The sequence below is a fragment of the Lepidochelys kempii genome, chromosome 1, assembly GCF_965140285.1.
Source record: "Lepidochelys kempii isolate rLepKem1 chromosome 1, rLepKem1.hap1, whole genome shotgun sequence".
In the NCBI taxonomy this organism is placed as follows: Eukaryota; Metazoa; Chordata; order Testudines; family Cheloniidae; genus Lepidochelys; species Lepidochelys kempii.
In genome coordinates this window covers 302,885,116-302,912,344 of record NC_136380.1, presented here as the reverse complement: position 1 = coordinate 302,912,344, position 27,229 = coordinate 302,885,116, and the positions used below count along the sequence as shown (strand labels likewise).

The 27,229-nt window shown below is 42.3% G+C and overlaps 1 protein-coding gene across 2 annotated transcripts in view; it reads right to left on the bottom strand.

Moving 5' to 3' along the window:
* Positions 1-6,772: 6,772 nt before the first annotated feature.
* Positions 6,773-27,229, bottom strand: part of ZNF277 (zinc finger protein 277) — an 88,435-nt gene continuing 67,978 nt past the window's right edge. Inside the window, exons 7-12 of one of the 2 annotated variants that reach the window (XM_073328108.1) lie at positions 23,997-24,129; positions 13,681-13,748; positions 10,395-10,491; positions 9,829-9,871; positions 9,041-9,215; positions 6,773-7,151 (exon numbers count right to left, since the gene is read on the bottom strand). In XM_073328108.1, coding sequence (XP_073184209.1) covers positions 6,968-7,151; positions 9,041-9,215; positions 9,829-9,871; positions 10,395-10,491; positions 13,681-13,748; positions 23,997-24,129 — 700 coding nt within the window. In that variant the 3' untranslated portion in view covers positions 6,773-6,967. Of the gene's footprint in view, positions 7,152-9,040; positions 9,241-9,828; positions 9,872-10,394; positions 10,492-13,680; positions 13,749-23,996; positions 24,130-27,229 lie in introns of those variants that run through there. The other variant, XM_073328109.1, reaches the window with a different exon arrangement.

The following is a 27,229-nucleotide window of genomic DNA, read 5'->3' as shown; positions in this document are numbered from 1 at the left end:
CAGCTGCAGAGACAGAAGAGGAAGAATGCATGGGAAGGTAGGAAGAAAAGGAGTACTTGTGGCACCTTAGAGACTAACCAATTTATTTGAGCATGAGCTTTCGTGAGCTACAGCTCACTTCATCGGATGCATACCGTGGAAACTGCAGCAGACTTTATATACACACAGAGAATATGAAACAATACCTCCTCCCACCCCACTGTCCTGCTGGTAATAGCTTATCTAAAGTGATCATCAGGTTGGGCCATTTCCAGCACAAATCCAGGTTTTCTCACCCTCCACCCCCCCCCCCCCCCCACAAATTCACTCTCCTGCTGGTGATAGCCCATCGAAAGTGACAACTCTTTACACAATGTGCATGATAATCAAGTTGGGCCATTTCCTGCACAAATCCAGGTTCTCTCACCCCCTCACCCCCCTCCCAAAAACCACACACACAAACTCACTATCCAGCTGCTGAGTGAACCCCAGGCTATGGAATCTTTTTGTTATCTTTATAACAACTGAATTTGATTTATGCTGATAATGAAATGTGGACTAGATAAGGGAAAAAAAATCCTGCCAATTACCGATCTTACTGTCAAGTCACCCTACCAGCCTTTGGTCTTCTGACAAAGTTATCTGCACCTTTTCCTGCTTTTTTAAAATTCTTTTGTTGAGGGTATGTGGTAGAGGTTTTTAAATTATTAGAGAATTTGCCACAAATATGATTATGTGCCAATTTTAGTGTAATCTGTTCTGCAATAATCCCTTTGAGAATTTACTGAGCAATGAAAGTGTTCCAATGATACCTGTTTTGTTGTCCAGTATGCATATTTGCAGTAAGAGGTTGTGACATTAGACTTCATATAATTTCAGAGAGAAGTTACAGAAAAGAATTCTCTAGTGGTCTGAAGTCCACTTCCTCTCTATTCAAAAAAGTAGCTCTAATCCACAAAAAAGCTTCCTAAAATGTGCTTCTTAATTCTACAAATTGCCATTTCAGATTTCTCTAGAATCAGGAAGAGCAGCACTCTAGTTTTTCTATCTTAAATGTTATTGATTTCCATTTTGTACAGAGTTGTGTGACTCAGTGTCACATTCCTCCTGATTAGGTAATATTTTGCAATTTCACTTTGAAGCATTTCAGTAAAGTTCTCCTCTTTTCATTAATTAGTACTTTTGATAGCCTTTGCTGTATGTTATATTCATATGCTGTTGTTTAACCAGTCCTTGCTGTTGATTTTTCCATTACTTCAACACCCACTTATCTGTCATTAATGCAAAATCCAACAACTTTTATTCTCACTTGAGAGTGAATGTATGATTGATCCCACAACCAGTTTTCTCAATTTCTATTGGGGGGTGGGGGTGGGCAGAGAACAGCAATTTGAGAAGAGAACTCAGAACCAACTACCCCTGAATGTATGTAATGTTATCAGTGAGATTTCAAAAGCACACACAAGAAACAGAAGTTATAGCACTCATTAATGATGGCCATATGTCTGAATTTATCAGGATGGTCATCGTGTGACAGCCGGTTCTGCTGGATTTTTCTAGCAGTTTCAGTAAAACCAATGCAGAGAATATGGTTGAATCTGCTTTACCCTTTGTTCCACCCCTTTGACTCCTCCCTGTCTGAGTCCCTCCCCTTTCCTCCTATCAGGAACAGAAATTGCCTCTGTGTTTGGCCCATTATGCAACCTGATAGCTGATGCCTCTCAATAGCCTCTTCCTTTTGTTTCTACTGTGCTACTGTTTCAATTTGTAGACTGAGAGGAGAGACTCAGAAAGAGGGATTAGTGGATGACAGGTCAGGTCAAGTGAGCTGCTGCTGGGATCCAATTAAATAATAAGATGGAAGGAACTGAAGTAGACATAATGTGGCAGGGAGGAGAGCAGAGAAGACTGGAAGAAGATAAGAATGGCCATATTGGGTCAGATCAATGGTCCATCTAGCCTAGCCCAGTATCCTGTCTTCTGACAGTGCCAATGACACGTGCCCCAGAGGGAATGAACAGAACAGGTAATCATCAAATGATCCATCCCCCGTCACCCATTCCCAACTTCTGGCAAACAGAGACTAGGGACAGCATCCCTGTCCATCCTGGATAATAGCCATTGATGGACCTATCCTCCATGAACTTATCTAGTACTTTTTTGAACCCTGTTATAGTCTTGGCCTTCATAACATCTTCCAGCAAGGAGTTCTACAGGTTGACTGTGCATTGTGTAAAAAAAAACTTCCCCTTGTTTGTTTAAAACCTGCTGCCTATTAATTTCATTTGATGACCCCTAGTTTTTGTGTTATGAGGAGTAAATAAAACTTCCTTATTTACTTTCTCCACACCAGTCATGATGTTATAGACCTCAATCATATCCTCCTCCCTAGTTGTCTCTTTTCCAAGCTGAAAAGTCCCAGTCTTATTAATTTCTCCTCATACAAAAGTGGTTCCATACCCCTAATAATTTTTGTTCCCCTTTTCTAATTCCAGTATATCTGTTTTGACATGGGGCGACCACATCTTGAATACTGCATTGAGATGTAGGCGTACCATGGATTTATATAGAGGCAACATGATATTTTCTGTCTTATCAATCCCTTTCTTACTGGTTCCCAACATTCTGTTCTCTTTTTTGACTGCTGCTGCACATTGAGTGGATGTTTTCAGAGAACTATCCCCAATGACTCCAAGATCTCTTTCTTTAGTGGTAACAGCTAATTTAGACCCCATCATTTTATATGTATAGTTGGGATTATGTTTGCCAATGTGCATTACTTTGCATTTATCAGCATTGAATTTCATCTGCCATTTTCTTGCCACATCATCCAGTTTTAAGAGATCCTTTTGTAGCTCTTTGCAGTCTGCCTGGGACTTAACTATCTTGAGCAATTTTCTATCATCTTCAAATGTTGCCACCTTACTGTTTACCCCTTTTCCCAGATCATTTATGAATATGTTGAATAGGACTGGTCCTAGTACAGACCCCTAGGGGACACCACTGTTTACTTCTCTCCATTCTGAAAACATTTATTCCTACCCTTTGTTTCCTATCTTTTAACCAGTTACCAATCCATGAGAGGACCTTCCCTCTTATCCCATGACAGCTTCCTTTGCTTAAGAACCTTTGGTAAGGGGCCTTGTCAAAGACTTTCTGAAAATCTAAGTACACTATCTCCACTGGATCCCCCTTGTCCACATGCTTGTTGACACCCCTCAAAGAATTCTAGTAGATTGGTGAGGCATGATTTCCCTTTACAAAAACCATGTTGACTATTTCCCAACAAATTATGTTCATCTACGTGTCTGACAATTTTGTTCTTTACTATAATTTCAACCAATTTTCCCAGTACTGAAGTCAGGCTTACCAGCCTGTAATTGCTGGGATCACCTCTGGAGCCCTTTTTAAAAATTGGCATCACATTAGCTATCCTGCAGTCATTTGGTACAGAAGCTGATTTAAATGATAGGTTACAGACTACAGTTAGTAATTCTGCAATTTCACATTTGAATTCCTTCAGAACTCTTGGGTGAATACCATCTGGTCCTGGTGACTTATTACTGTTTAGTTTATTAATTTGTTCCAAAACCTCCTTTAATGACACTTCAATCTGGGACAGTTCCTCAGATTTGTCACCTAAAGAGAATGGCTTAGGTTTAGGAATCTCCCTCACATCCTCAACCACATTGACCGATGCAAAGAATTCATTTAGTTTATTTGCAATGGCCTTATCGTCCTTGAGTACCCCGTTAGCATCTCGATCAGCCCGTGGCACCACTGGTTGTTTAGCAGGCTTCCTGCTCCTGATGTACTTAAAAAAAAATTATTACTTTTTGAGTCTTTGGCTACCTGTTCTTCAAATTCTTCTTTGTCCTTCCTAATTATATTTTTACATTTCATTAGTCAGAGTTTATGCTCCTATTTTCGTCACTAGGATTTAACTTCCAACTTTTTAAAGGATGCCTTTTTGTCTCTCACTGCTTCTTTTATTTTGTTTAGCCATCGTGGCACTGTTTTGGTTCTTTTACTATGTTTTTTAATTTGGGGGTATATATTTAAGTTGAGCCTCTATTATGGTGTCTTTAAAAAGTTTCCATGCAGCTTGCAGGGATTTATCTTTTGGTGCTGTACCTTTTAATTTCTGTTTAACTAACTTCTCAGTGCGAGATGATACCACATCATCATCTGGAAGGAGGGTTCCAGCTATGGGATCATTTCTCACTGTTCCAGTTGGATGTTCTCCTTCCCTGAGGCCTTCATCCTCCTCAACAGCTCAGAGGCTATCAGACCAGGGGGTGGTACCGTTCTACTGTGTCCCGGAAAGTCTCATCTATGTACCTCTCTGTCTCCCTTAGCTCCTCCAGTTCAGCCACTCTGGTCTCCAAAGTCTGTACACGGTCTCTGAGGGCCAGGAGCTTCTTGCACTGAATGCACATATATGCCACCTGCCCATAGGGCAGGTAATCATACATGCTGCATTGGGTGCAATAAACTGGATAGCCCCCACTCTATTGCTGGACTTCTGCCTGCATTATCTTTTTACTCCTGGCACTTGTTCCTTTGTTGTTTTGGTTTTATAAGGGGGTGTTTGGCTTTAAATTTAAAGAATGTTAAGTGTATCTAGCCTCCCCGCCTCACATTCTCACCTGGAGAACTCCATCGCAACTCCCTTGTTAGTCACTCCTGTTTGCTAGCTCCTCTGGTCGCTTAGGAGCAGGCTTTTTAAAGCCCTGGTCTTCCTGAGTAGCCCTGCCCCCTTGTTAAGGGTTGATGGGTGCTAAAGGGGTTAGGGATCAAAGCCTTGTTAAGAAGCTCTCAGCCTTGCCTAGCAGGCCACTAGGCTCAGCACACACATAGTCAGCACATGGTATATTTCAGTCAAGCATGAAACACACCACAAACACACACACTGTAAACAACAAAGTTACCCCAAGGATCACGTAATCGCTCCTCCTTCAACTGGAGAACTCCCTCGTGAAACTCCCGTTAGCTGCTCCTGTTCACTAGCTAGAGAGGAGATATGTCCTTCACTCTCATCTTACTGAGCACTTCCACCCTCACCCCCAAAAAGATGCATTAAATCCTCCTCCTGTCACCCAGTCACATCACCTTCCCAAAATAACTGTCTTCCCCCTTGCCAAAATAACTCATCTCGCACCCAACACACTTACTCCAAAACTCTTCCACATTACACAACCAAAAGGACAGGTTTCCCTGCAGCAAGTTGCCAAACCAGTCTGCGTGCCCTCTTCCTAGTGAGCAACTTCTCTTAAGCATTTCTAAAGTGTCTGCTTCAATAATACAAGGTGCCATGGTAGCATCTAGGTACTTAAGAAAGATGTCTTGGTCAGGGGGGGGGGGCAGGAGGGTGGTTCACAAATCTGGTTATGCAACTCCCATCATAACTGTAATTTTCCTTACATACAGTGATTATCACACACAGTCACACAAAATGTTGCATATGTGCAAGGAAATAGAGCATCTATGGTACTTCCTATGGCCCCCATTACCCTAGTATTTGAACACCTCACCATCATTAATGTAATTACCCTCACAAAAACCCCTGTGAGGTAGGTAAGTGCTATTATCCCTGTCCGTAAAATGGGGCTCTGAGGCATAGAGAGGCTAAAGCTCAGAATCTCAAAGACACCTAGTTCCCATTGATTTCAAATCCCTAAACACCTGCAACAGTACACTGGGTATGTTAACCATAACTGGATTTCTTGACTTGTACATTTAAATTCTCAAACCATAATGATGCATCAGTACCCTCTTGCATTTAATAGGCTTGTCTCCATTAATCATATGCCTAGTAAGATGTGTATGTTGCTTTTGTTACATTAATTCATTTTCATATAACTGAAAGAACTGTAGAGCCATAATTACTATGAGCAAGTAGCAAGTTTGTAATTGAAGAATGGAAATAGCATTTTAAATTATTCTAACAGTGAGCCAGAGTGACTCTTGATTTTCATTTTAAAATAGCAAAAGAAATCTTATACATAAGCCTAAATATCAACAATTGGGGAAAACCTTCAACTCTGGCTTATGGAATCAAAGAGCAGTAAAAGAGGCTTTTGCAAAGCTACTGAACATACTATGTAACCAACTGTTCAGTGCACATTATACCCACCGTGCCTCAGGTATCGACTATGTATGAGTCTGTTACAGCTCTCAGCTACAGAACTTCAGGTCATGCTGAAGAGACTCATGCTTTTAATTCTTGAAATTCCTGATAACAACCAAGATGGTCGTCATTACAAATGCAAACCAAGGCCCTGATCTTGCAAGCACCTCCACATATGCAGATGCTTGTGCTCATGCAGAGCTCTACTGAAGGTGCTGGGACTCCAAGCAGACAAATGAGTTTGCAGTTTTCAGGATAGGAACCCAAGACTGTAAAGTAAAAGCCATGAGATGTACCAGCGACGCCGATTAGATCTTAGAAGTGAAAAATTATCTCTATCTATCTGAAGTTAAATATTGGTATTTGTTTTAAAGAATAGTTTTGTGATTAGGATTCAAACTGAAGTCAGTTTTTTTTCCATCTGACTTCTAGCAGCAATATATAGTATAGCAAAGCTTCATTCCTTCTTCATATGGCGATCTGGGTTCTTTCATCTCTAGCACCAGATGCTCATCAAATGCCAGCCACCACGAATTGCTACATTGTAGATGGTCAGATAAAATAAAACAAAACTGTGTACATAAACAACAATATGCTACTGAGAATTAAATGGAGAAAAAACACAGCATGAATTCAAAAACAAAGTAGCATCAATCAAGAAAAAATATTATAAGTTTACATACAGTTTTATTGCCTATTTTCTTTATTTGGTATTCCCATTCATTTACAATCAGTGTGTTTATAGCAATCATGGGCTAAATCACACAAGTATGTAAGTGAGATCAGATTTTTCCTTTTAGTCTTGCAGGTAGAATGCCTGAAGATTAGTAAACTTCTCTCTCAACGTTTAGGCTTTCCTTAATTGTTGTTCTCTTCACGCAGAAGTTGGTTTAAAACACTGCTTTGTCTCAGAGCCTCTAGGTCGGAAATATCTTCACTAATGATAGGGACATCTTCGCTTTGATCCTTGGCTGTCAGTTCATCTTCACTGTCTGACAGTGTACATAGGAGTGTATCATTTTCATAGGTAGGAAAATAATACCTGAAAGCGACAAAATGTAAGAATAAAATATTACTAGAGGGCCACACATTGCATTGAACATGTAGGCTGAGTGCTAGGAGTTAACTGTAAATATCCAACTTAAGTGCAAATGGAAGCCTGACTGGGAGGAGACTGGCTGTCCAGGTGGGGGAGGGGGAGAGGAGGAGGAGGAAATGGCTGGGGGGAAGGCTTTAGTGGGGGACCAAAGGAAGACTGGCTGGAGTGGGGGTGGGAAGGGTCAGTCTGGAGGGGGGCAGTGAGGGATGTAGCTGGGTGCACAGCAATGAAGTGTGTAACACTTTAGTAAGCTGCTGCCTGTGATGTGTAGACAGCAGCAGAGGGCTCCAGAGAGATTCCTCTGCCCATAGCACCAAATTGATACACTGTGAGCCTGACTTTAATGGAAATCAGGCTTTTCTGGATTTCAGTCAATAAGGTTCTGCCCACTGAGCACCCCCTGAAGTTTTGGAATTGATCAGATGCAGCATTCCAAAGTTATCATGCTCCATACAGACAAATGGAGAAATGCCATCAAGTGAAACGTAGTGTCACATTTCAATTGGGCAAGAAGTTTGACTCACTGGACCACAAATGGTCAGTCATAGCATATTATGCTGCATATACCAAACAGCCAGACACTTGTTCACAATTGCTGCAAGCTTTCTGCAGATCCCATGGGACAAAGCCAATGCCTCATTATAGAGATTTCTGGAAGATCTGCAATCCCTACCTGAACGATTCTGCAGGGAAAGATTACTTTTTAGTTGTTTTCACTATATATTTTCTCATGCTCTGGTTTTAAAGGGTGGTTATACCCTTATCGCAGCATAGTTGGATTCTTGAGAGTAAAACCTCAATATTTTTTCTTCCCTGGACACTTTTTATTGAAAAAACAAAACAAAAAAAACCCCACTTTTTTTTTTTCCTCATCATCCATTGCCTGGCAGAAGGGACAGGCTGGGATTACTGTTGCAGCTGTCTGAGCAGGAGGAAAGCAAGCAGGTGAGAAAACAGCATCCTAGTGGAAGCTAAACTGTTGTGTTAACTGGACCCCTCCACAACCAGAGCCAGTATGATGAAGCATAGGAGATGGGAACTAAAAAGTTAGGTTGACCCAGCTACATCACCCCAGGGTTTGAAAAATCCACACCTCTGAGTAACATAGTTAAGCCGACCTAACTCCTGGTGTAGAGGGTGCTAAATTTACAGAAGAATTCTTCCATCAACCCAGTTACTGCCTGGGAGGTGGATTAACTATAGTGAAGGGAGAACCCCTCCCACTGCTGGAGTGAATATCTGCACTGAAGCGCTGCAGCTGTACCACTGTAGCATTTTAAGTGTAGATACAGCCATATAATTCTACTCCAAGAGTCCAGAACTTTACAGCTCCCAGCAGAGCCCCTGCAGATGTTTCGGGCAATTAAGCTGTTTTTAAGCCGACTTCTAGCGGGCATGAATCTGCTGGCTTTCTGGGATGGGAGTTATAAAGCATGAAGTGGAACAGAGTATTTGAAAAGTCAGGTTGCTACTGTATCTTATAAGAGCCACATAAGGACTAGGGGAAGTAAGCGTTCAGCTGTCTGAAGCCAGTTCCTTCTTCCTGTTTTTTCACCTGTGTAGCATGTTGTCCCTGACTGTGGCAACATAGCGTTAAGGCATCTGGGACAGCAGTCTGTGCCAAAGCCCCGGGAGTTTCACACAGTGTGGGGACTTACAATTTTGGCTAGGCCTGAGGCAGCTGTGCTCATACCATCACTTGGGCCTGGAAGAGCTAGGTAGCTCTGGGTACCATAGTATTGCCAAAGAATGGACCTTTCAGACCATACTCATCTGGGGCAGAATCAAATAGGAACTTAAATGCTGGAGGAAAAACACAAGTTAGCACGTACTGTGGTTGATCCCATGTAGACCTGGTTGGCAGGAATGTAATGTGTTTGGTCACTTCCATGTGACTTATTAATTCAGTCTTAGACTGAAACATCTCCTTGCAGTTGTAACATCGACACTGATGGATTTCCCTTCTGATGAAGTTCACTAACTTCACTTGCTGATAAAACTTCAAACCTGGCAAATGGCAGAAAACAACAACCTAAGAGATACAAAATACAAAGAAGCACTTGTAATGCAAAGGAATTTGACTGAAGGCATACACAGGCAGAGTCCTATAACTCAGCAAACGTTTATCCCTGTATACTTTTTTGTAGCTGAAGCAGAATTGGTCAGTAATACAACTTAAAAATTAAGGACACTTTGTTTCCCTTCACCGCATGGCAGAGAGCCCTATGGCTTTGGGCACAGGGTGCACTGTGCTTCCTGCCACGTAAAGTGGAAGGAATCCCAATAGCATTTTTGAAATAATGATTGAAGGGGTCTTGTGGCAGAGTCTTAGACCCTTCGACTGGGGATCTGCAGAAGGTTATTCCATGAAAGAACCCAAAATGTCAAGAGGCAATATCAAATACCCGGAGATAGCTATTTCACGGGAAGTATTAGCAGCAGTTCCAAAAAACAGAATAGACTTGGCTGTCCTTTGTCAGCTGGCAAGGCAGCGATTCCATAAAGGAAAACTTAAAATCTGAAAAAAATTAAAGTGATGAAGTTGTTTTCCAGTAGTGTTATGCTGTGGTTTTCCCCACATTAATGACAGATGCTGACAATTACAGTATCTCTTACTCACCATGCTCTGCCTTTATTTTAAGAAGGTCAAATCCATGTGCTTCCTGGAAAAAAAACATAGCTTATTATTATTACCACTACTTCTAGTATTCCAAGTTGAAAGCAGCTCAATGTTTATATAGTCAGGCTAACACAGACAGATAGATTTGTGTTTGCCAGAAATTTTTGTATGTGGTTAGTTTAATTACCATTCTTTGTTTAACATCTAAGTTTCAATTTTGTAGCATGTTTAACTATAATAAATGCTAAGTCAGCAAATCATTGTAGTTAATAAAATTTTATTGCTGCCTCTATTATCTTACCATGTAAACTTGCCAGAGCTGGTGATTCACACTCTCATTGTAAAACTTGGCTCCAATGAGTTTTCCATAAAGCAGACACTGGAGATGCAATGACAGAATTCTGCACTAAAGAGGGCATTCTCCGATTGCATTTTGCATCATTCTGAATGCATGTTGTATATTTGTAGTGCAACAGAAGACCCTGATCTCAACAGCGCTGCCATAATCCTACTTTCCCCTTCAAACTGATAAAAACAAATGTGATTTAAACATATTTGTACCTTACCTTCATGTGGAAGCATAATTTTTCGGTAGCGTCTGCTTGCTTTTCACAAAACAGGCAAACTGCACAGACAGGATGCTCCTCCCAATCAGACCAGTCTCTATGATGATGAAGGAGACAAGGTGTTTGTTTAATTGAAAAGGGCCTGAAGAGACTTTTTGTGAAAGATAAGATGATGTGAAAGTGTGAGCCAAATTTTCCTCTCACTGAACTACAATAAGTGAAGAGTAAGTCATTTTCCTTCAGTCGAGTTACCATAGTTTGGATTTATTATTAATTCTATTATTATAGCGCCTAGAAACCCTAGTTATGGACCAAGATGCCAATATGCTACATTGGTAGAATTTAGTCCCTTGACTAAAAAATACAAAGCTAGAGGTTATCAAAGGTCAGATTTGGCTTTTAGTTACAGTATTGTAGATTCAGAGTAACTCTACTGACTTCAATATGGCTACTCTGAGCGCAAAATATAGCCAAACACGAATATACAATGTTGCTGGAATTTGGCTCTCAGAACCTGTTCAGGCCACTACTCTAGTGAACTTCCCTGAAGAGAAGTACTAGAGCTCCTTCTTGGGCTACTGGGGCTCTGAACTGCTCTAGAATTAACTCTATTTACAGTTAGGACCCTGTGCAGTGAATAGCAGTGCAGGCAAATTCTGTAATGCTTAATCGAATAAGTAAATCGAATCTGGTAAGCAACAGCAAATTGCTTTTTAATTGAATATTTCCATAAAGTCTTTCACACCTTACTATGCCTCTCTAATTTTTTCATATACTAACAAAAGACACAAATGACAGGCAGCTGGAGTTTTCTCAATTTTATGTACCTGTCAAACATTATTATTCCATAGAACAGATTCTTGTTTCTGCTACATTTAGTGCAAGCGCACACACGTTTTATTTAAGCAATAAGTTACATCCAGATGTGTAGTGATACTCTGAAATAATAATACTTAGCACTTATACAGAGCTTTCACCTAAGGATTTCAGAGTACTTTACCTACGCTGATTCACCAAGCTTCACAACACCTATGTGGGGTAGAAAAGTATTATTATACCCATATATTACATGTAGGTAAACTGAAGCTAAAAATCACAGGCAGAACCAGGAACAATCATCAGTAGTTTTGATGCCCAATCCTGTGCTTTAACCACTAGAAAATGCTTCCTACTTATTAATGATTTCCTTATTCACTTAAGTAGGGTTGAGCATTTGCCAAGCTCTAATAAGTGAAAAGCAATTCAGCCATTTCTGAGTATTAAGAAAGAGAGGGGAAAATATGCTTTATCCGAATTATAAATTTTTTTTTGATGACCCTCATTTGAAACAGTTTTGCAGTCAAAACAGCTTCAAGTTGAAAGACTAAATGTGGCTTGGAAGTAGCCCTCCCTGAGAAGTGTCTTTGATGAAGTGTTCCTATTTTTAAGAAAGGTAAGAAATGCGATCCGGGTAACTACAGGCCTGTTAGTTTGACATCTGTAGTATGCAAGGTCTTGGAAAAAATTTTGAAGGAGAAAGTAGTTAAGGACATTGAGGTCAATGGTAATTGGGACAAAATACAACATGGCTTTACAAAAGGTAGATCGTGCCAAACCAACCTGATCTCCTTCTATGAGAAGGTAACAGATTTTTTAGACAAAGGGAATGCAGTGGATCTAATTTACCTCAATTTCAGGAAGGCATTTGATACGGTTCCACATGGAGAATTATTAGCTAAATTGGAAAAGATGGGGATCAATATGAAAACTGAAAGGTGGATAAGGAACTGGTTAAAGGGGAGACTACAGCGGGTCACACTGAAAGGGGAACTGTCAGGCTGGAAGGAGGTTACTCGTGGAGTTCCTCCAGGATCGGTTTTGGGACCAATCTTATTTAATCTTTTTATTACTGACTTGGCACAAAAAGTGGGAATGTGCTAATAAAGTTTGCGGATGACACAAAGCTGGGAGGTATTGCCAATACAGAGAAGGACCGGGTTACCCTACAGCAGGATCTGGATGACCCTGTAAACTGGAGTAATAGTAATAGGATGAAATTTAATAGTGAAAAGTGAAAGGTCATGCATTTAGGGATTAATAGCAAGAATTTCTATTATCATCTGGGGATGCATCACTTGAAAGTAACAGAGGAGTAGAAGGACCTTGGAGTATTGGTTGATGACAGGATGACTGTGAGCCGCCAATGTGATATGGCCATGAAAAAAGCTAATGTGGTCTTGGCATGCATCAGGTGAGGTATTTACAGTAGAGATAAGGAGATGTTTGTACCATTATACAAGGCACTGGTGAGATCTCATCTGGAATATTGTTTGCAGTTCTGGTCTCCCATGTTTAAGAAGGATGAATTCAAACTGGAACAGGTACAGAGAAGGGCTACTAGGATGATCCAAGGAATGGAAAACCTGTCTTATGAAAGGAGACTCAAAGAGCTTGGCTTGTTTAGCCTAACCAAAAGAAGGCTGAGGGGAGATATGATTGTTATCTATAAATATATCAAAGGGATAAATACCATGGAGGGAGAAGAATTATTTAAGCTAAGTACCAATGTGGACACAAGAACAAATGGATATAAACTGGCCATCAGGAAGTTTAGACTTGAAATTAGATGAAGGTTTCTAACCAGAGGACTGAAGTGCTGGAACAGCCTTCCAAGGGAAGCAGTGGGGGCAAAAGACATATCTGGCTTCAAGACTAAGCTTGATAAATTTATGGAGGAGATATGATATGATGGGATAGCCTAATTTTGGCAATTAATTGATCTTCAACTATTAGCGGTAGATATGGCCAATGGCCTGTGATGGGATGTTAGATGGGGTGGGATCTGAATTACTGCAGAGAATTCTTTCCTGGGTGTCTGGCTGGTGAGTCTTGCCCACATGCTTAGGGTTCAGCTGATTGCCATATTTGGGGTCAGGAAGGAATTTTTCTCCAGGGCAGATTGGCAGAGGCCCTGGGGGCTTTTCGCCTTCCTCTGCAGTGTAGGGCATGGGTCACTGTCTGGAGGATTCTCTGCACCTTGAAGTCTTTAAACCACGATTTGAGGACTTCAATAGCTCAGACATAAGTTAGGGGTTTGTTACAGGAGTGGGTGGGTGAGATCCTGTGGCCTGCATTGTGTAGGAGGTCAGACTAGATGATCATAATGGTCCCTTCTGACCTTAAAGTCTATGAGTCTAAGCGTTCTGATGAAAACTAGCTTGATTTGACTATGTTATGAGTCTTTTCAAATTGCATACCAAGCAAAAACTCCCCATTAACTTGCATAAAATGGCTATATAAATCTTACTCTTCCAGGTTATCTAGCAATTCTCGGTCATCTTCCGATTGAACTTCCTCCCACGACTTTCCAAATTCCTAGAATTGAGAGATAAAGGAAAAAAATAACTTCCACACAGGTGCCACATGTTAAGAAACAAATGAATGAATGTAAAACTTCTTAAGTCACAGTCAACATCTTATTCTGGATTTACTCTTATATGTTTGTGGATTTAAATTAAAGTAATTCTTTTAAACATAATTTTATTCACCTTATTCATAATAAAAAACAAGTGAGAGGTCCCCATTTAAAGGAAAGCCATGTTTGCCTAGAGATTCACATTTATGCACAATAAGTCAAATCTGACTTTCAATGCATACATATGGTTTCCAATTCCACCAACTTACTGGAAGCCCTTTTGGATCTCTGAAGACAGGACTACATCACAACAGACAACCAGTATTAGAGCTGGTTGAATATTTTAATTTTTTACCAAGTTTCCCCCACCCCCAATGCTGTGAATATTATGAAAAAAAACCCCTCTATTTTCTGATCTGTTGCTTACACAGGAGCAAGTCAACATCATGACTATAAGTGAGATGTGCTCCAAAATGCACTAACACAATGGTACTCAATCTTTAACAGTTGGAGGATCATTTCATCATCTGATGGAGTCACAATGCAATCATGGAAAAAGTGTCATAAAAACATAAGAACGGCCATACTGGGTCAGACCAAAGGTCCATCTTGCCTAGTATCCTGTCTTCCGACAGTGGCCAATGCCAGGAGCCCCAAGGGGGAATGAACAGAAGGGGTAATCATCAAGTGATCCGTCCCCTGTCTAGCACAATGGGGCTCCAGTTTCAGCTGGGACCACTAGGTGTGACTGTAATATAAACAATAATTATAGCGCCAGTCCTAGGCTGAAGACTACTGTTCTATATCCCAACAGTTATGCTTTAACTTTCTCTCTCTAGTGTTTCTTTCTCTGAAAGAGTCTTGCCGCCTTCAAAAATAAACCAGAACCAACAATTTAAGTAGTTTTTTTGTACTCATACTTTCTACACTTGTGGTATACACACATCATATTTAATTATCTTGGCCCCAACTTTTTGACACATCTCAGATACATATGGGAAACTTTTAAACAAGGAGCCTAAATATTTGAACATGCCCTGTTCCCTCTATTAAAATACTCCGTCACTCTAATAAAGATATTCATTATTAAGTATACCTGGTAACAAATGCTATTATTGTCAATGTGGTTTTATTTAAAAAAAAAAAAAAAAGAAAAAGAAAGATATCCACCATTTAACAGTTTAATGAGAATTTCCAAAGCTGTTACAATCTATCAGGTAAATGGAGCACACACAAACATTTCTGATAGCCCTTAACATGATGCCATTACCATTTACAGAATGAAGATTCAGTAATTAATTCAGAGATGTTACGCTCTAGTGTGTAAACTCTCCAAGTTACAGTGGAGACTCATTAATGTCACCATTTTTCTGAGATAATGTGCAGCTATTAACACCTCTCCCCACACGTTGTCACAGCTACACACCACCATTTCCTATGGAAACTGTGGCTGCCAACACCACAGCCTGTAATGACAGGATAGCAGCTCATGACTGCAAAATTAACAGATATTTTCACAATTTTTCTTCCCTGCTACCTTGAAGTCTATGGGAACAAGAGAGCATTTTCAAAAGAAAAGGAAAAAAAAATCAAACTTTACCTTTTGGTTAAATGTGAACTGCAAAAAGGGGAAGGGGAAAATAATTGGGTACGACCTTTTGTTTCTTTGCAATGCTTACATAGAAAGCAAAGTACGTAAGAGGGGCTTTTTTGTGTGTGTGGTTGGTTGACGGCTAGCTTTTTTACATAAAAAATTCAGGTCTGATCTTCCCTGGTGATGGGTGAACTAGTGAAGCTACAATATCGTAAGAACCAAGAGACTGGGGGCGGGGGGGAAGGGACTTTTAGTTAGATTGTTAAAAATTCTTTTTTTGGCTTGTGTGCACATTTAAATTTTAGTGTCTAATGAGCATCTGGCACAAAGGGATGTCTTAAAAAAATTCAACATCCCTGCCTCTTCATCTGAGATGTGAGAACTCTATAAATATCTCCTGAGACCTCTCTAAATTTTTTTTTTTTTTTTTGCAAAACCAGGGGAAAAAACTAGACTTAACGTTTTTAATAGTTCAAAAAGTAGAAAATACATGTTTTAAAACAGCATTCAGGCCTTTTATTATACCATAAAGAACCACCACCCCCAACCCCCAAAACCAAAAAACAAACAAATAAAAACCCAAACAAAACAAAAACACAAGAACAGGTTTTGAAACTTTATTTGCAGGTCACCTTTAAGGCTCTGTGTAAAATGAGTTCTGTAAACAAGAATGGCTGCATATTTTACTATTCTCTCTCCCCAAGATACAGCATGAATCCATAAAGATGGATTTTTCTGCCATTGCCTATCACTTTCAGATTTCGACAGATGTGGGACTGTGTGCCTAGCTGAGGGAGCATGCACCATCATAGAATCACAGAATATCAGGGTTGGAAGGGACCCCAGAAGGTCATCTAGTCCAACCCCCTGCTCAAAGCAGGACCAATTCCCAGTTAAATCATCCCAGCCAGGGCTTTGTCAAGCCTGACCTTAAAAACTTCTAAGGAAGGAGATTCTACCACCTCCCTAGGTAACGGTGTTACCACCAGTGTTTCACCACCCTCTTAGTGAAAAAGTTTTTCCTAATATCCAATCTAAACCTCCCCCACTGCAACTTGAGACCATTACTCCTCGTTCTGTCATCTGCTACCATTGAGAACAGTCTAGAGCCATCCTCTTTGGAACCCCCTTTCAGGTAGTTGAAAGCAGCTATCAAATCCCCCCTCATTCTTCTCTTCTGCAGGCTAAACAATCCCAGCTCCCTCAGCCTCTCCTCATAACTCATGTGTTCCAGTCCCCTAATCATTTTTGTTGCCCTTCGCTGGACTCTCTCCAATTTATCCACATCCTTCTTGAAGTGTGGGGCCCAAAACTGGACACAGTACTCCAGGTGAGGCCTCACCAATGTCGAATAGAGGGGAACGATCACGTCCCTCGATCTGCTCGCTATGCCCCTACTTATATCATGAGGAGAAGGGGCCGAAGCACTGGCTTGGAGGGCTTACAGAAGCTGTCAACTGGCATCCAGGGGTTCTGAAGCCACACACTAGTGGAACTCTGCATGGCAGGCACCTTCCCTAGATGCGCAGCTCCTAAGACGCATGGAAATGGAGCCTTTCAGTCCCTTCTTCATCTACATGCGAAGCTGTGTGTGCTCCCCTTCTCCCATACCAGATTTCCCCATTCTTCCCCCCCACACCAGAGGTTGTGTGTGTCCCCTTCCCCCATTCGAGGGTCCCCTATCATCCCCCTCATGGCAGGGACTCTATGTGCACTCCTATTCCCCTGACCCCTATACCGGGGTCCCCCAACTTCTCCCCACCTAGCCTTTTGTATATGCTCACATTCCTTCCTCCACCCATTCCATGGTTCTCCGTTCTCCCCCCATGGCAGAGGCTCTCCGTGAGCTCTCATTACCCTCTCTCTACCCATTTATTCCCATCCCAGGGGCTGTCTGACCCCCATACTCCCCATGTTAGAGGCCCTGTGTGGCCCCTTTTCTCCCTTTCCCCGTATCAGAGTCCCGCAACCTCCTGCCTGTCAGGGGTTTGTGTGTCCTCACCACCTCCTCCCCCATGCCATGGGCTGTGTGCATACCCACATACCCACGCCAGACCCACCATAATTCTTTCCTTTTGGGAAATAAGTCATTCAAGGTGTCAACATGTTAAAATTCTATTGGGAGAAGAGACAAGCGATGAGATAGGAGTGTTAGGAAGGAAGGGGTAAACGGATGCTATCAACCAGTTGCAGCTGGCAGAGGGTTCATCCTATTTTCCCCCTTTTGGTCTTCCGATTTCCCCACAAATCAATCAGGTCTGGCCACTGATGCCTAGAACATTCCCTGAAATTTTGGAATTGACTGGATGTGATGTTTAAAAGTTACCACATTACAGACAGAGAAATGCCATCAAGTTGAGCACAAGTCCTTCCCAAGCTCAGCCAGCAAGTAGACAGAAAACAATACATACAGGGTAACTATTATTTGCAGTTTGGCCGCAAGAAAAAAAGATCAGTTTACTCTTTAAAAAAATATATCAAAAATGACTAAGAAATAAAATTTCTGTGAGAGATGTGTATGCATTTCAGCAAATTTTTACAATTTGAAAATAAACCCATTCATTAGAGTGCCATTGCTTTACTCTATGTTAGAGCCCCTGTGAGGGACTAGGGTAAAGCCCTGCAGCAGGACTGGGATCCTGTGGGTCCCACAGGACCTGCTGCCATAATAGCAGGAGCGGGTGGGAGTGGTATTAAAAAATAGTCCCACGCAGGGCTCTACTCTATGGCCTATTGTCAGCCAATTTAAAATTAAATGTGTAACTGATTAGGGAAGTGCATGCCCAATATTTCCAGTCCTCCTGGCCACACTCCAATGGATACACAAGGGGAAGGATCTGCTAGACTGGCTGTGACCCAGCCCCTAAAGACAGTGCTCTCAACCCCCTTCAGGGTGGAGGAGGAAGCAGCAAGACTGCCTACCACCATTCTGTGGCCCTGAATTATGGGTTTTGGGCCAGGCCCTGTAAGAACAGACACCATCAGAGACTGTCAGTGTTTCCCCCCCCCCCCACCACTGGATCCAGACATTATTATGGAAAGGGCAGAGTGAGCAATGGGGACAGAAGCAAGGGGAAGTGGAGTGGAAAAAACTTCTGGGGAAAATCCTGTTTTTAAAAGGACTATACATGTACCTGTGATGTGATGTTTCCAGGTTGTTTGTCTTATCATGTGTTAGTCTTGTCTGTTTATATTGTAAGCTCTTCGGAGCAGGAGCCCTATCTAATGTGCTCATATAATGCCTACAGAGAGTCCCTGATCCTAAAGGGGGCCTTTGGGATTTTGAAACATGCCTAAATGACTCCGAAGCACGAGTCCTCTTGATTTTCAATGGGATTTGTGAGCCTGAGTCTTCTACCTTTTGAAAATCCCACCCTAATGCAACAAGAATATTAAATACATCATAAATAATCTTGATTGTTGCTTAGGTCTGAAATTACAAAGCTAACGAAGTTTCAAGAAAAGCATCTATCCTTACATAGCTAAAGATCACGTGTACTACTGTATAGTACTATGAAGCAGAACTCAACAAAATATGTGATTAATTATCATGGCAGCACAACAAAAGCCACTTTTAAGTGATGTCAGACAGCTAAGGAATCTTGGTAAATCAGAAGATGACTTATTGATACATGACCCTACATTTACATAAATTCCCTGCAATGTCAAGTAGGTTACTTAAGGCAGGGAAGGACCGATACTCAGAAGAAGTAAGCCATAAAATGCCACTTCTCAGTTCAGAAAGGAAATCCTCATAATTAATTACACTATAAATGCTAATGAAGCCAAAAGCATAATTCAGAAAAACAAAGGATATGTTCCTGCTCCAACTGAAGTCAACAGGAGTTTTGCCACTGACTTCAATAGGAGCAGGAATGGGGCTGAAGTTTGTGAAACAATTCAATAAAAGCTCTCAATACATGTGAACAAAAAGACCTATTTAAAACACCCCCACAAAAACAAAAAAAATCTCCAGCCCTGGCCTGACTATAACCATAAAGACCATTTAACACAGTGCTCCGTGAAGGTTCATATGTAAAGCAAAATTATAAAAAGAGCAGGGACACAGATAAAGTCTGCTTTAAAAAGGAATACTTTTAATTACAAAAACATATAAACAGGCTTCCATGTAAATAGGTTAAGATCCAGGTACCATTTCAAGAGGTTTATTGTGTGTATTTAAAAAGGGCTGGAGATTATAATGGTGCTTACTACTAAAGACCCATTTTTACAACACTAAGCTTCACAAACTGACATTTGGAAAGATATTTGCTGTTTCATTCTGAAAACTCTCTAGTTTAAAAAAAACCCACCCCAAAAACCAAAAGTCACATTTAATCAGAAGCCACAAATCTTTATATCAAGCAATGCTCCGTAATGAATGACTGACATGTAATAGCCACATTCTGCTAGCTATATTGAAAGCTGTGAATCTCCTGGACATTTCGAGTACAGCAAAGGGAAAGAGCTTTCACAGGGGATGAGAAACCAGAAAAGCTTAATATGGCTTGCCTTAAACAGTTAAACATGCAAACAACGCAAAAAGTTGAGGAACAGCAATGTATGTCACGTCATTATGGAAAACAGGCCCTGGGCAGCTTCAGTTCTGGTGCTGAACCTGGATTCAACTCAAAAACAGCTTCATCACATTACCATTATCACCATGGTCCAAATGTGCACAGTAGGAACTAACATTATGTCTTTGTGAGTACAGGGTAATCCATTGAAACCCCATTGAACGTATTACAGTCTGCATTTCTCTTGAATTTCATTGCCTGCTCTGTGTAAAAATAGATAAAAAGGCACCAGAGAACACTAAGAGGGCAAGCACCCTTCAGAGTGTAGGAAACGTTCCAACACTTCAGACTGATGCTAAAGGAAACCTTTATCCCATCCCACACTAGTCTGTCATTTGTCATTATGTCAGTAAACGGATTTACAAATGTTTCACAGGGTTTTTTTTTTTCTTTTTTTTTTTAAACAGCATCTGTACTTTTTTGCACCCTTTCACCTAGAAAGCCGGGTGACCCGGGGTGCGTCTACACAATCCACAGCAGCGAGCCTCCCAGCCCGAGCTGACAGACTTAGGCTAGTGGGCCTTGCCCTAGCGCCCTAACAGCAGCTGCGTAGATAGCACTTTGAAGTTACAGCTCGGGCTGGCAGTGAGGCTCTGAAGCCCAGAGGGAGGGGTGGGTTTTGGAGTCCAAGGTCCAGCCTGAGTCGCAACTTCCAAGCACTGTCTACACAGCTATTTTTAGAGCACTAGCACAAGCAGTGCTATCCCAGATCTTTCAGCCTGGGGTAAGAGGCTTGCTGGGGCATCTTTGGACCCTTTGGGTTCAAGCTACAAGGGCTCAAGCGTCCAGGATTCTGAAGGCGAGAGATTTTGGAACCTTGTAATAAAACCGAAGGCAGTTTTTCTGTACACAATAATGGCGCAATGACAAGGTCAGATATTCGAGACCTTGAATCAAGTGCTGTGTAGGAGTCAAAAGATATTGACTTTGCATGTCACTGGGCCTGGGCTGATTATGACATCTTGCACTTCACACTAATGTACTTTTAAGGGGAAAGAAGGAAACCACGGTGTGGTTGATTTTTGTTTTTAAATATATATATAAATATATATATTAAATAAATATTAAATATATATAAAGAATGGTAGATATTTGGCAGCAGCTCAAAGATTTGAAAGGTTTAAGTATTGGGTAGGGGTAGGCTAGTGGGTAGAGTGTAGTCAAAGATAAATGCTAAATAAAAAAACATGATGTTAAAGTTTGGTATAGAGGTTTTCTTGGCATGGGTATGGGATGGCTGCATTTACCAATGAGAGGCAGAGTCAGGGCAGAGTTATGGTCATTCAAAACAAGTGTCAATAAAACCTTGTTAACACACCATCACAAATATTGTCATGTTACTGAAAAGCTACTTAAAATATTTGAGATTTAGCGTTTTTACAGGACTACTTTTAGTATCCCTCACTCTTAAAGGGCTTGCTTCTTAGGCAATGTCTTCAATGCAGCATTAGCCTGGGTGATCGGCATCAGGGTAAGCCTAGCTTGGGTATGAGCAGGCAAACCAAACTACTGTGTCCTCATTAGTGCTGTATTTACCCACATGTGTTGCTAAGACTTCTGGAGACACATTCATGGTTCTTTGTGCAGCAGAAAACTGTGACACTCCATGAGTCTTTCCCAGAAAATTGTGGGAGAACTCACCTATCCTTCTGGGCACATGGGGGAACTATGGGAAGGCACTGGAGGACTATTAGTACTCCAATTATTTACCTGGCATCTTCACTGCAAAGTGGCACCCATGCTCAAACCCATATCTCCAGCTGGCCCAGCTAAAAAAATCACCAAACTCAGATTAGAAGTTTTTGTGTGTGGATGGGAAGAAGGTAGGGAGAACACCCAAGTAAGAACCCCAGCTAACTGCAGTAAAGACATACTCTTCTATTTACAGGACTGTGAGTAAGCCATGAAACCTCTAAAATTACCTAACATAGTGCCTTTAAAAAACCCACAATATCATATTTAGGTCTGATACCTCAGGATCTTGCAGAGCTGGCAGCAAACACTGGGCCTGTTGGGAGCCTGGGAACCCCTTCTTTTCAACTAATATAAAGCTCTCATTTCTCTAGCCCTGCAGATCAGACTTTACTGTAGAGGTGGGGAACCTTTTTTCCGACCAGGGGCCTCTGACTCATAGAAAAAGTCAGTCGTGGGCCACACACAGCCCCACACAGCCCCCCCAGCTGTGGGGGGGGGAATGGAAGAGGACACGCTGTCTCGGGGCTTCCCCTAGGCTCCAGGGTGGGGCCAGAAACGAGGAGTTCGGGATCTGGGAGGGGGCTCCAGGCTGGGGCAGGAGGTTGGTGGGCAGGAGAGGGTGAGGGCTCCGGCTGGGGGTGCAGGATCTGGGGTAGGGCTGGGGATGAGGGGCTTCGGGCGCAGGAGGGGGCTCTGGGCTGGGGCCAACGGTTTGGAGTGCGGAAGCAGGTTCAGGGCTGGGGCAGGGGTTAGGGTGCAGGAGGAGGTTTGATGTCTGGGGTCCAGAAGGGAGTTTGGATGCAGGAGGGGCCTCAGGGTTGGGGCAGGGGGGGTTAGGATGCAGGGTCTGGGAGGTAGTTAGGGTGTGGGAGGGGGTTCCAACCTGGGGCAGCGAGTTTGGGGTGTGGGCTCCGGCCAGGTGGTGCTTACCTTGAGGTGGCTCCCGGTCGGAGGCCCAGCGGGACTAAGGCAGGCTCCCTGCCTCCATGCTGCTCCCAGAAGCAGATGCCATGTCCAGCCCCTAGGCGGACGGGCCAGGGGGCTCTGCGCGGTATGCACTGCCCACACCTGCAACTCCCATAAACTGCGGTTCCTGGCCAATGGGAGCTGCGGAGCCAGCACTGGGGGCGGGCAGGGGCAGCACGTGGAGCTTCCCTGATCGCCCCTGCTCCTAGGGGCCGCAGGGACTTGCCAGTTGCTTCTGGGACTGGCAACCCCAGCTTCCCTCCACAGCGGGGCGAGCTGGCACTCATGGCTCCAGCCCCAGGGGGCAGGGGTGGCTCGAGGCTTTCAGTTTGCGGCGTGGACAGTTGCTGTGGACCGGATTAAATGAAGCAGCGGGCCGCATCTGGCCTGCAGGCCATAGGTTCCCCACCTCTGCTTAGAGCAGTGCTATTTTTACATCTAGAAGAGGCATCACTGCACCTGGACTGAATCTTCCCTGTCCTAGTCCTCAGGCCTCTGTGGTCTTTAGCAGTGGAAGGGGACAAGGGAATGAATTTCACACTGGGGAGGAGAAGGAAATAAATCAAATTGCCAGAGAATTAGGAACAATGATGGCTGTCTGATTACTAGCATAAAGTCTGGGGAAAGAGGGGGAAAGGAGGAGGATTAAGGGGCAGAGAGTAGGTGAGGTAGTCTAAAAGATGCATGAAAAAAATAGTTTATCACATGAATATCAACACAAGTCTAATATTGATATAAAACACTTTATCCACAACTGAAATGCAGCAACTTCTGGGGTAGAACGTGGCAGATTTTGGAACAGCTACTCTACACAAAAGTTAAGGATGGAGCGAAAAACTGCTGTTTATACACAGAAGGAGATTTAGACCAAATGTAAATACCTAGGTGGAATTTGTTAATACCTGTCACAGACTACACATCACCTTGGGAAAAAAATCCAGTCTTATTTTCTATTCCACTTGAAAGCCACTGATTAGCTTCCTTGCATATACTGTGTAGTCTAAAGAATATTTTCAGCTTAAACCGACTAGAAAACAGACTCCAATCCAACAACATTCTAGTTCGCTCTCCCTTTATTTCATTACTGTATTTAATTTTCCCTCCTGCTTATTAAAGCTGAGATTGAATGCTAATGACTTTAATCATAAAGTGTCTTCAAACTGAGTATTCCTGAGTGTCTTAGAATTCTAAAACATTTATTATTCTGTCATTCAATAATTATCCAAAATATCATTTGATAATTAAGCATATTTCTTAAGTGTCCTTCACTTGAATTTTGACCTTTATGCTAACTGCTTGTTCAGAATTATTCAGTCTTAACAAGATATTTTCTGCAGCTCCACAGTCAATTTACTAATTATATAAAAAGCTCTTACCAAGTAATTAATGATATAAAATCTGTCATATTCTGTATTTTTGGCATTGATTCTGCGATGCTGCTTTTTTCTCATGTGATCTTTAAGTGTATTTTTGTCTCTGAAGGTTCTCTCACAGTATAAACACTGCAAACTAAGATAAAAAGGTAAACAGATTAAAAGACAATTTAACATAGACCGAGGTTCTCAAACTTCATTGCACTGCAACCCCCTTTTGACAACAAAAATTACTACATGATCCCACAAGGGGGGACCAAAGTCTGAGCCTGCCCAAGCTCCATCACCCCAGGTTGAGGTGGGGCAGGGGGGGGGGAAGAAGGGAGGGAGAGGATGCCAAAGCCCAAGGGCTTCAGCCCCAGGTTGGGAGCCTATAAACTGAGCCCTGCCACCGAAGACTGCAGCATTCAGGCTTTGCCCTGGGCGGTGGGGCTCAGGCTCAGGCTTCATCCCCGCAGAGGCTGGGCTCGGGCTTCAGCTTCGGCCCTGGGTCCCAGCAAGTCTAACTCCAGCCTGGCGACCCCATTAAAACGGGGTCACAACCCACAGTTTGAGAACCGCTGACATAGAATATTGCAAAAGTATGTAGTGAGAGCCTGAATGGTAGCCATACAGTGGAAAGATTTTGCGTTAAAACAAAACAATTTAATAATATTTAATTAAACTGAAGAGATATATGGTAAGATTAATCCTAAGAATGAGAGAGCAAGCTAATTGAAAGAGATATTCAAGAATTTATCTTGAGGTATCTTAAAGTGGTGCAGGACAGACTCAGACCATGGCATAGTCAACCAAACACACCCAGATGACAAGTTAAGAAACTATTAAAATACATAAATAAATAAATAACATCCTTTTATTTTTTTGTATCAAAAATTTCCTCTTTGTGAAAAAAATAAGTTAATTTTTTGGGAAAAGGCCAGGCCTGATTGAAGAACCACTTTATCATTGTGGAATATGCAGTCTGTTCCTCAATAGATAATACCCCAAGCTCTGACACCCTTCAAGTGATGGCAATGTCTATCAGGAAGGTCATCTTGATGGAGAAGAAATATCTGGATACCTTCCTGAGGTGCTCAAAGGGACATCGGGACAGGACTTTAAAAACCAAACTGAGGTCCCATGGCAGCCCTTGATGAATCGTAGGAGGATAAAGATGCAGTTGTGAGAAACTGCTTGAAACCCCAGTATAATGAGATCCTCTTCCTGCCTGTGGAGGAAAGTATGCTAGGCAACGCAGGCACTTCGCCTTTTACGGTTGAAACAATGAAGCCTTTAGTCAGGCCCATCAGTAAGAATTCCAAGATTGCAAAGGAGAGAAGCTATGTTTCCTGCACCACAGCTTGAACTTCCACCAAGTTCAGGAATGGGAAGAATTTGTGGAAGATTTTCTAGATGCCAGCACAGTGGAGGTTACACCCTCTGAGAGTCCTTCCTCTCATGTGAGATTATCACTCAAAACCAGGCAGTTTGTTTTAGGTGTTCTGGCTCTGGGTGAAAAATTGGTCCCTTAGAGAAAAGGTCCTGCCCCTTGATGACTTCTCCCATCTTCCCTTTTTGAGGTCTCTTTAGCCCTCTTCTGCCTCAGGTGCTTCTGGGAAGAGGGAAGGGAGCAGGGGATGAGCTGCCTGGCCTGTGTGGCAGCTGGGCTCGTGTACTCCACTGCCAGCTGGGAGGGCAGGACAATGGGGTCGGAGTGATCCATGTTGAGGAGATCAGAGAAATTGGCCCTCTCAGCCAGTATAGAGCCATCCATACTACCAGTGCCATCTCCCTCCTGGATAGTTCTGGTTAGCAGGGGAAAAGGAGGCCACCTCTAGGAGACAGCATCTGTGCCTACTGCCCTTGGATCCCTCTCGGGAGAAAAAAAAGAGATCTTGCAGTTCATCTGTATTGCGCATAGGTCTACTGGATCAGCACAGTAGGTCTACTGGGCCTCCCCTGGAGAAGAATTGTTATGCCAGATTTGAGTCCATTATGGTAAATCCCAGAATCCACATTTAACTGAGGCTGGTAGTGACAGAAAGTGTTCGGGAGGAATCAGGCTCTAGTGGGAAGGAATACCCTAGGACTGAGAGCTGTAGGAAAACCCTGTGATGGAGCAGTTGGAAACACACTGACTGGGTCATTGCTTACATGAGCTGATAGCAGGCTGCTATCATGGGGGGAAGGGAGGAAGAAGAGTCTGTGCTGCCTACCCCTTGAGGACTTCTCTCAAGTCCCCTTTTGAAGCCTCTCTAGCACTTTTTAGCCTCAGATAATTCTGGGAATAGAGACGGGACCAGGGGATGAGCTGCCTGGCCTGTGTTGCAGCTGGGCTTGTGTACTCCACTGCCTGAGTTGGGGGCAATTATATGTCCCAATTTTTTTAAAAAAAAGTTTTTGTTCTGAAGCAGAAGTCTGGTAAAACTTCCCACACCTATGGATGCAGAACAAGAAACTGGTGGTCTCTTCACTGTGGCTGGCTATGTAATTACATGAAGGCCGAGAGGCCACTGGTGAATGGATCTCGAGACCTTGTAGACCACAACTGTCACTGGTTTAGTAGGCAAAGTAAGGGAGCTACTGGGACCACGCTGTATTTGCTAATGGAGTAACCCTGAATGTTGAAACATGGCTCATCTCAATGAGTGTTGTCAAAAATTCCTTATTTCAAAGGGGTCTGACAGGCTTATGGCGTGGATGAACATTAGATGTATTCAAATTTATTCTAATATATTAATTTAGCTGCCACTAATGAGGTTCTCCTGTGGATCTTATCACTTGTAAAATTTATGCTACAACAAATTTTTCTAGCACTATAATATTTACATAGATTTATCTGTGCTTTCCATTGGTAGAATATTAACTAATATGGGATACTGAGTAGTCTCTCTCTCACTCTCTCTGGGTTGGTCACACACAAAAGAACACACGGACTCTGAAATGATGTCAACTCCAACTTACGTGGAGAACAAGCAGCCAAGGCTGGCTTTTGGACTCAGATCTCTCACTTTGCAACACGCAGAATTACCACTTAGTTGGCAGCACAAGGTTTTCTGATTCAGAATCTTTTAAAAAGCACATGATTAAGTCATTTGCAACCAGTGAATCATCAATTACTTCCTAAAACTGTTCCGGTTTCAAATCAAATTTCTTTAAGTAGCCATGGATACAGTAGTTTTTCCACTGAGCAACTGGCTCAGCTGTCTGCTCTCTCACCCTTGCATGCCACGGGAAACCAACAATTTCCATGT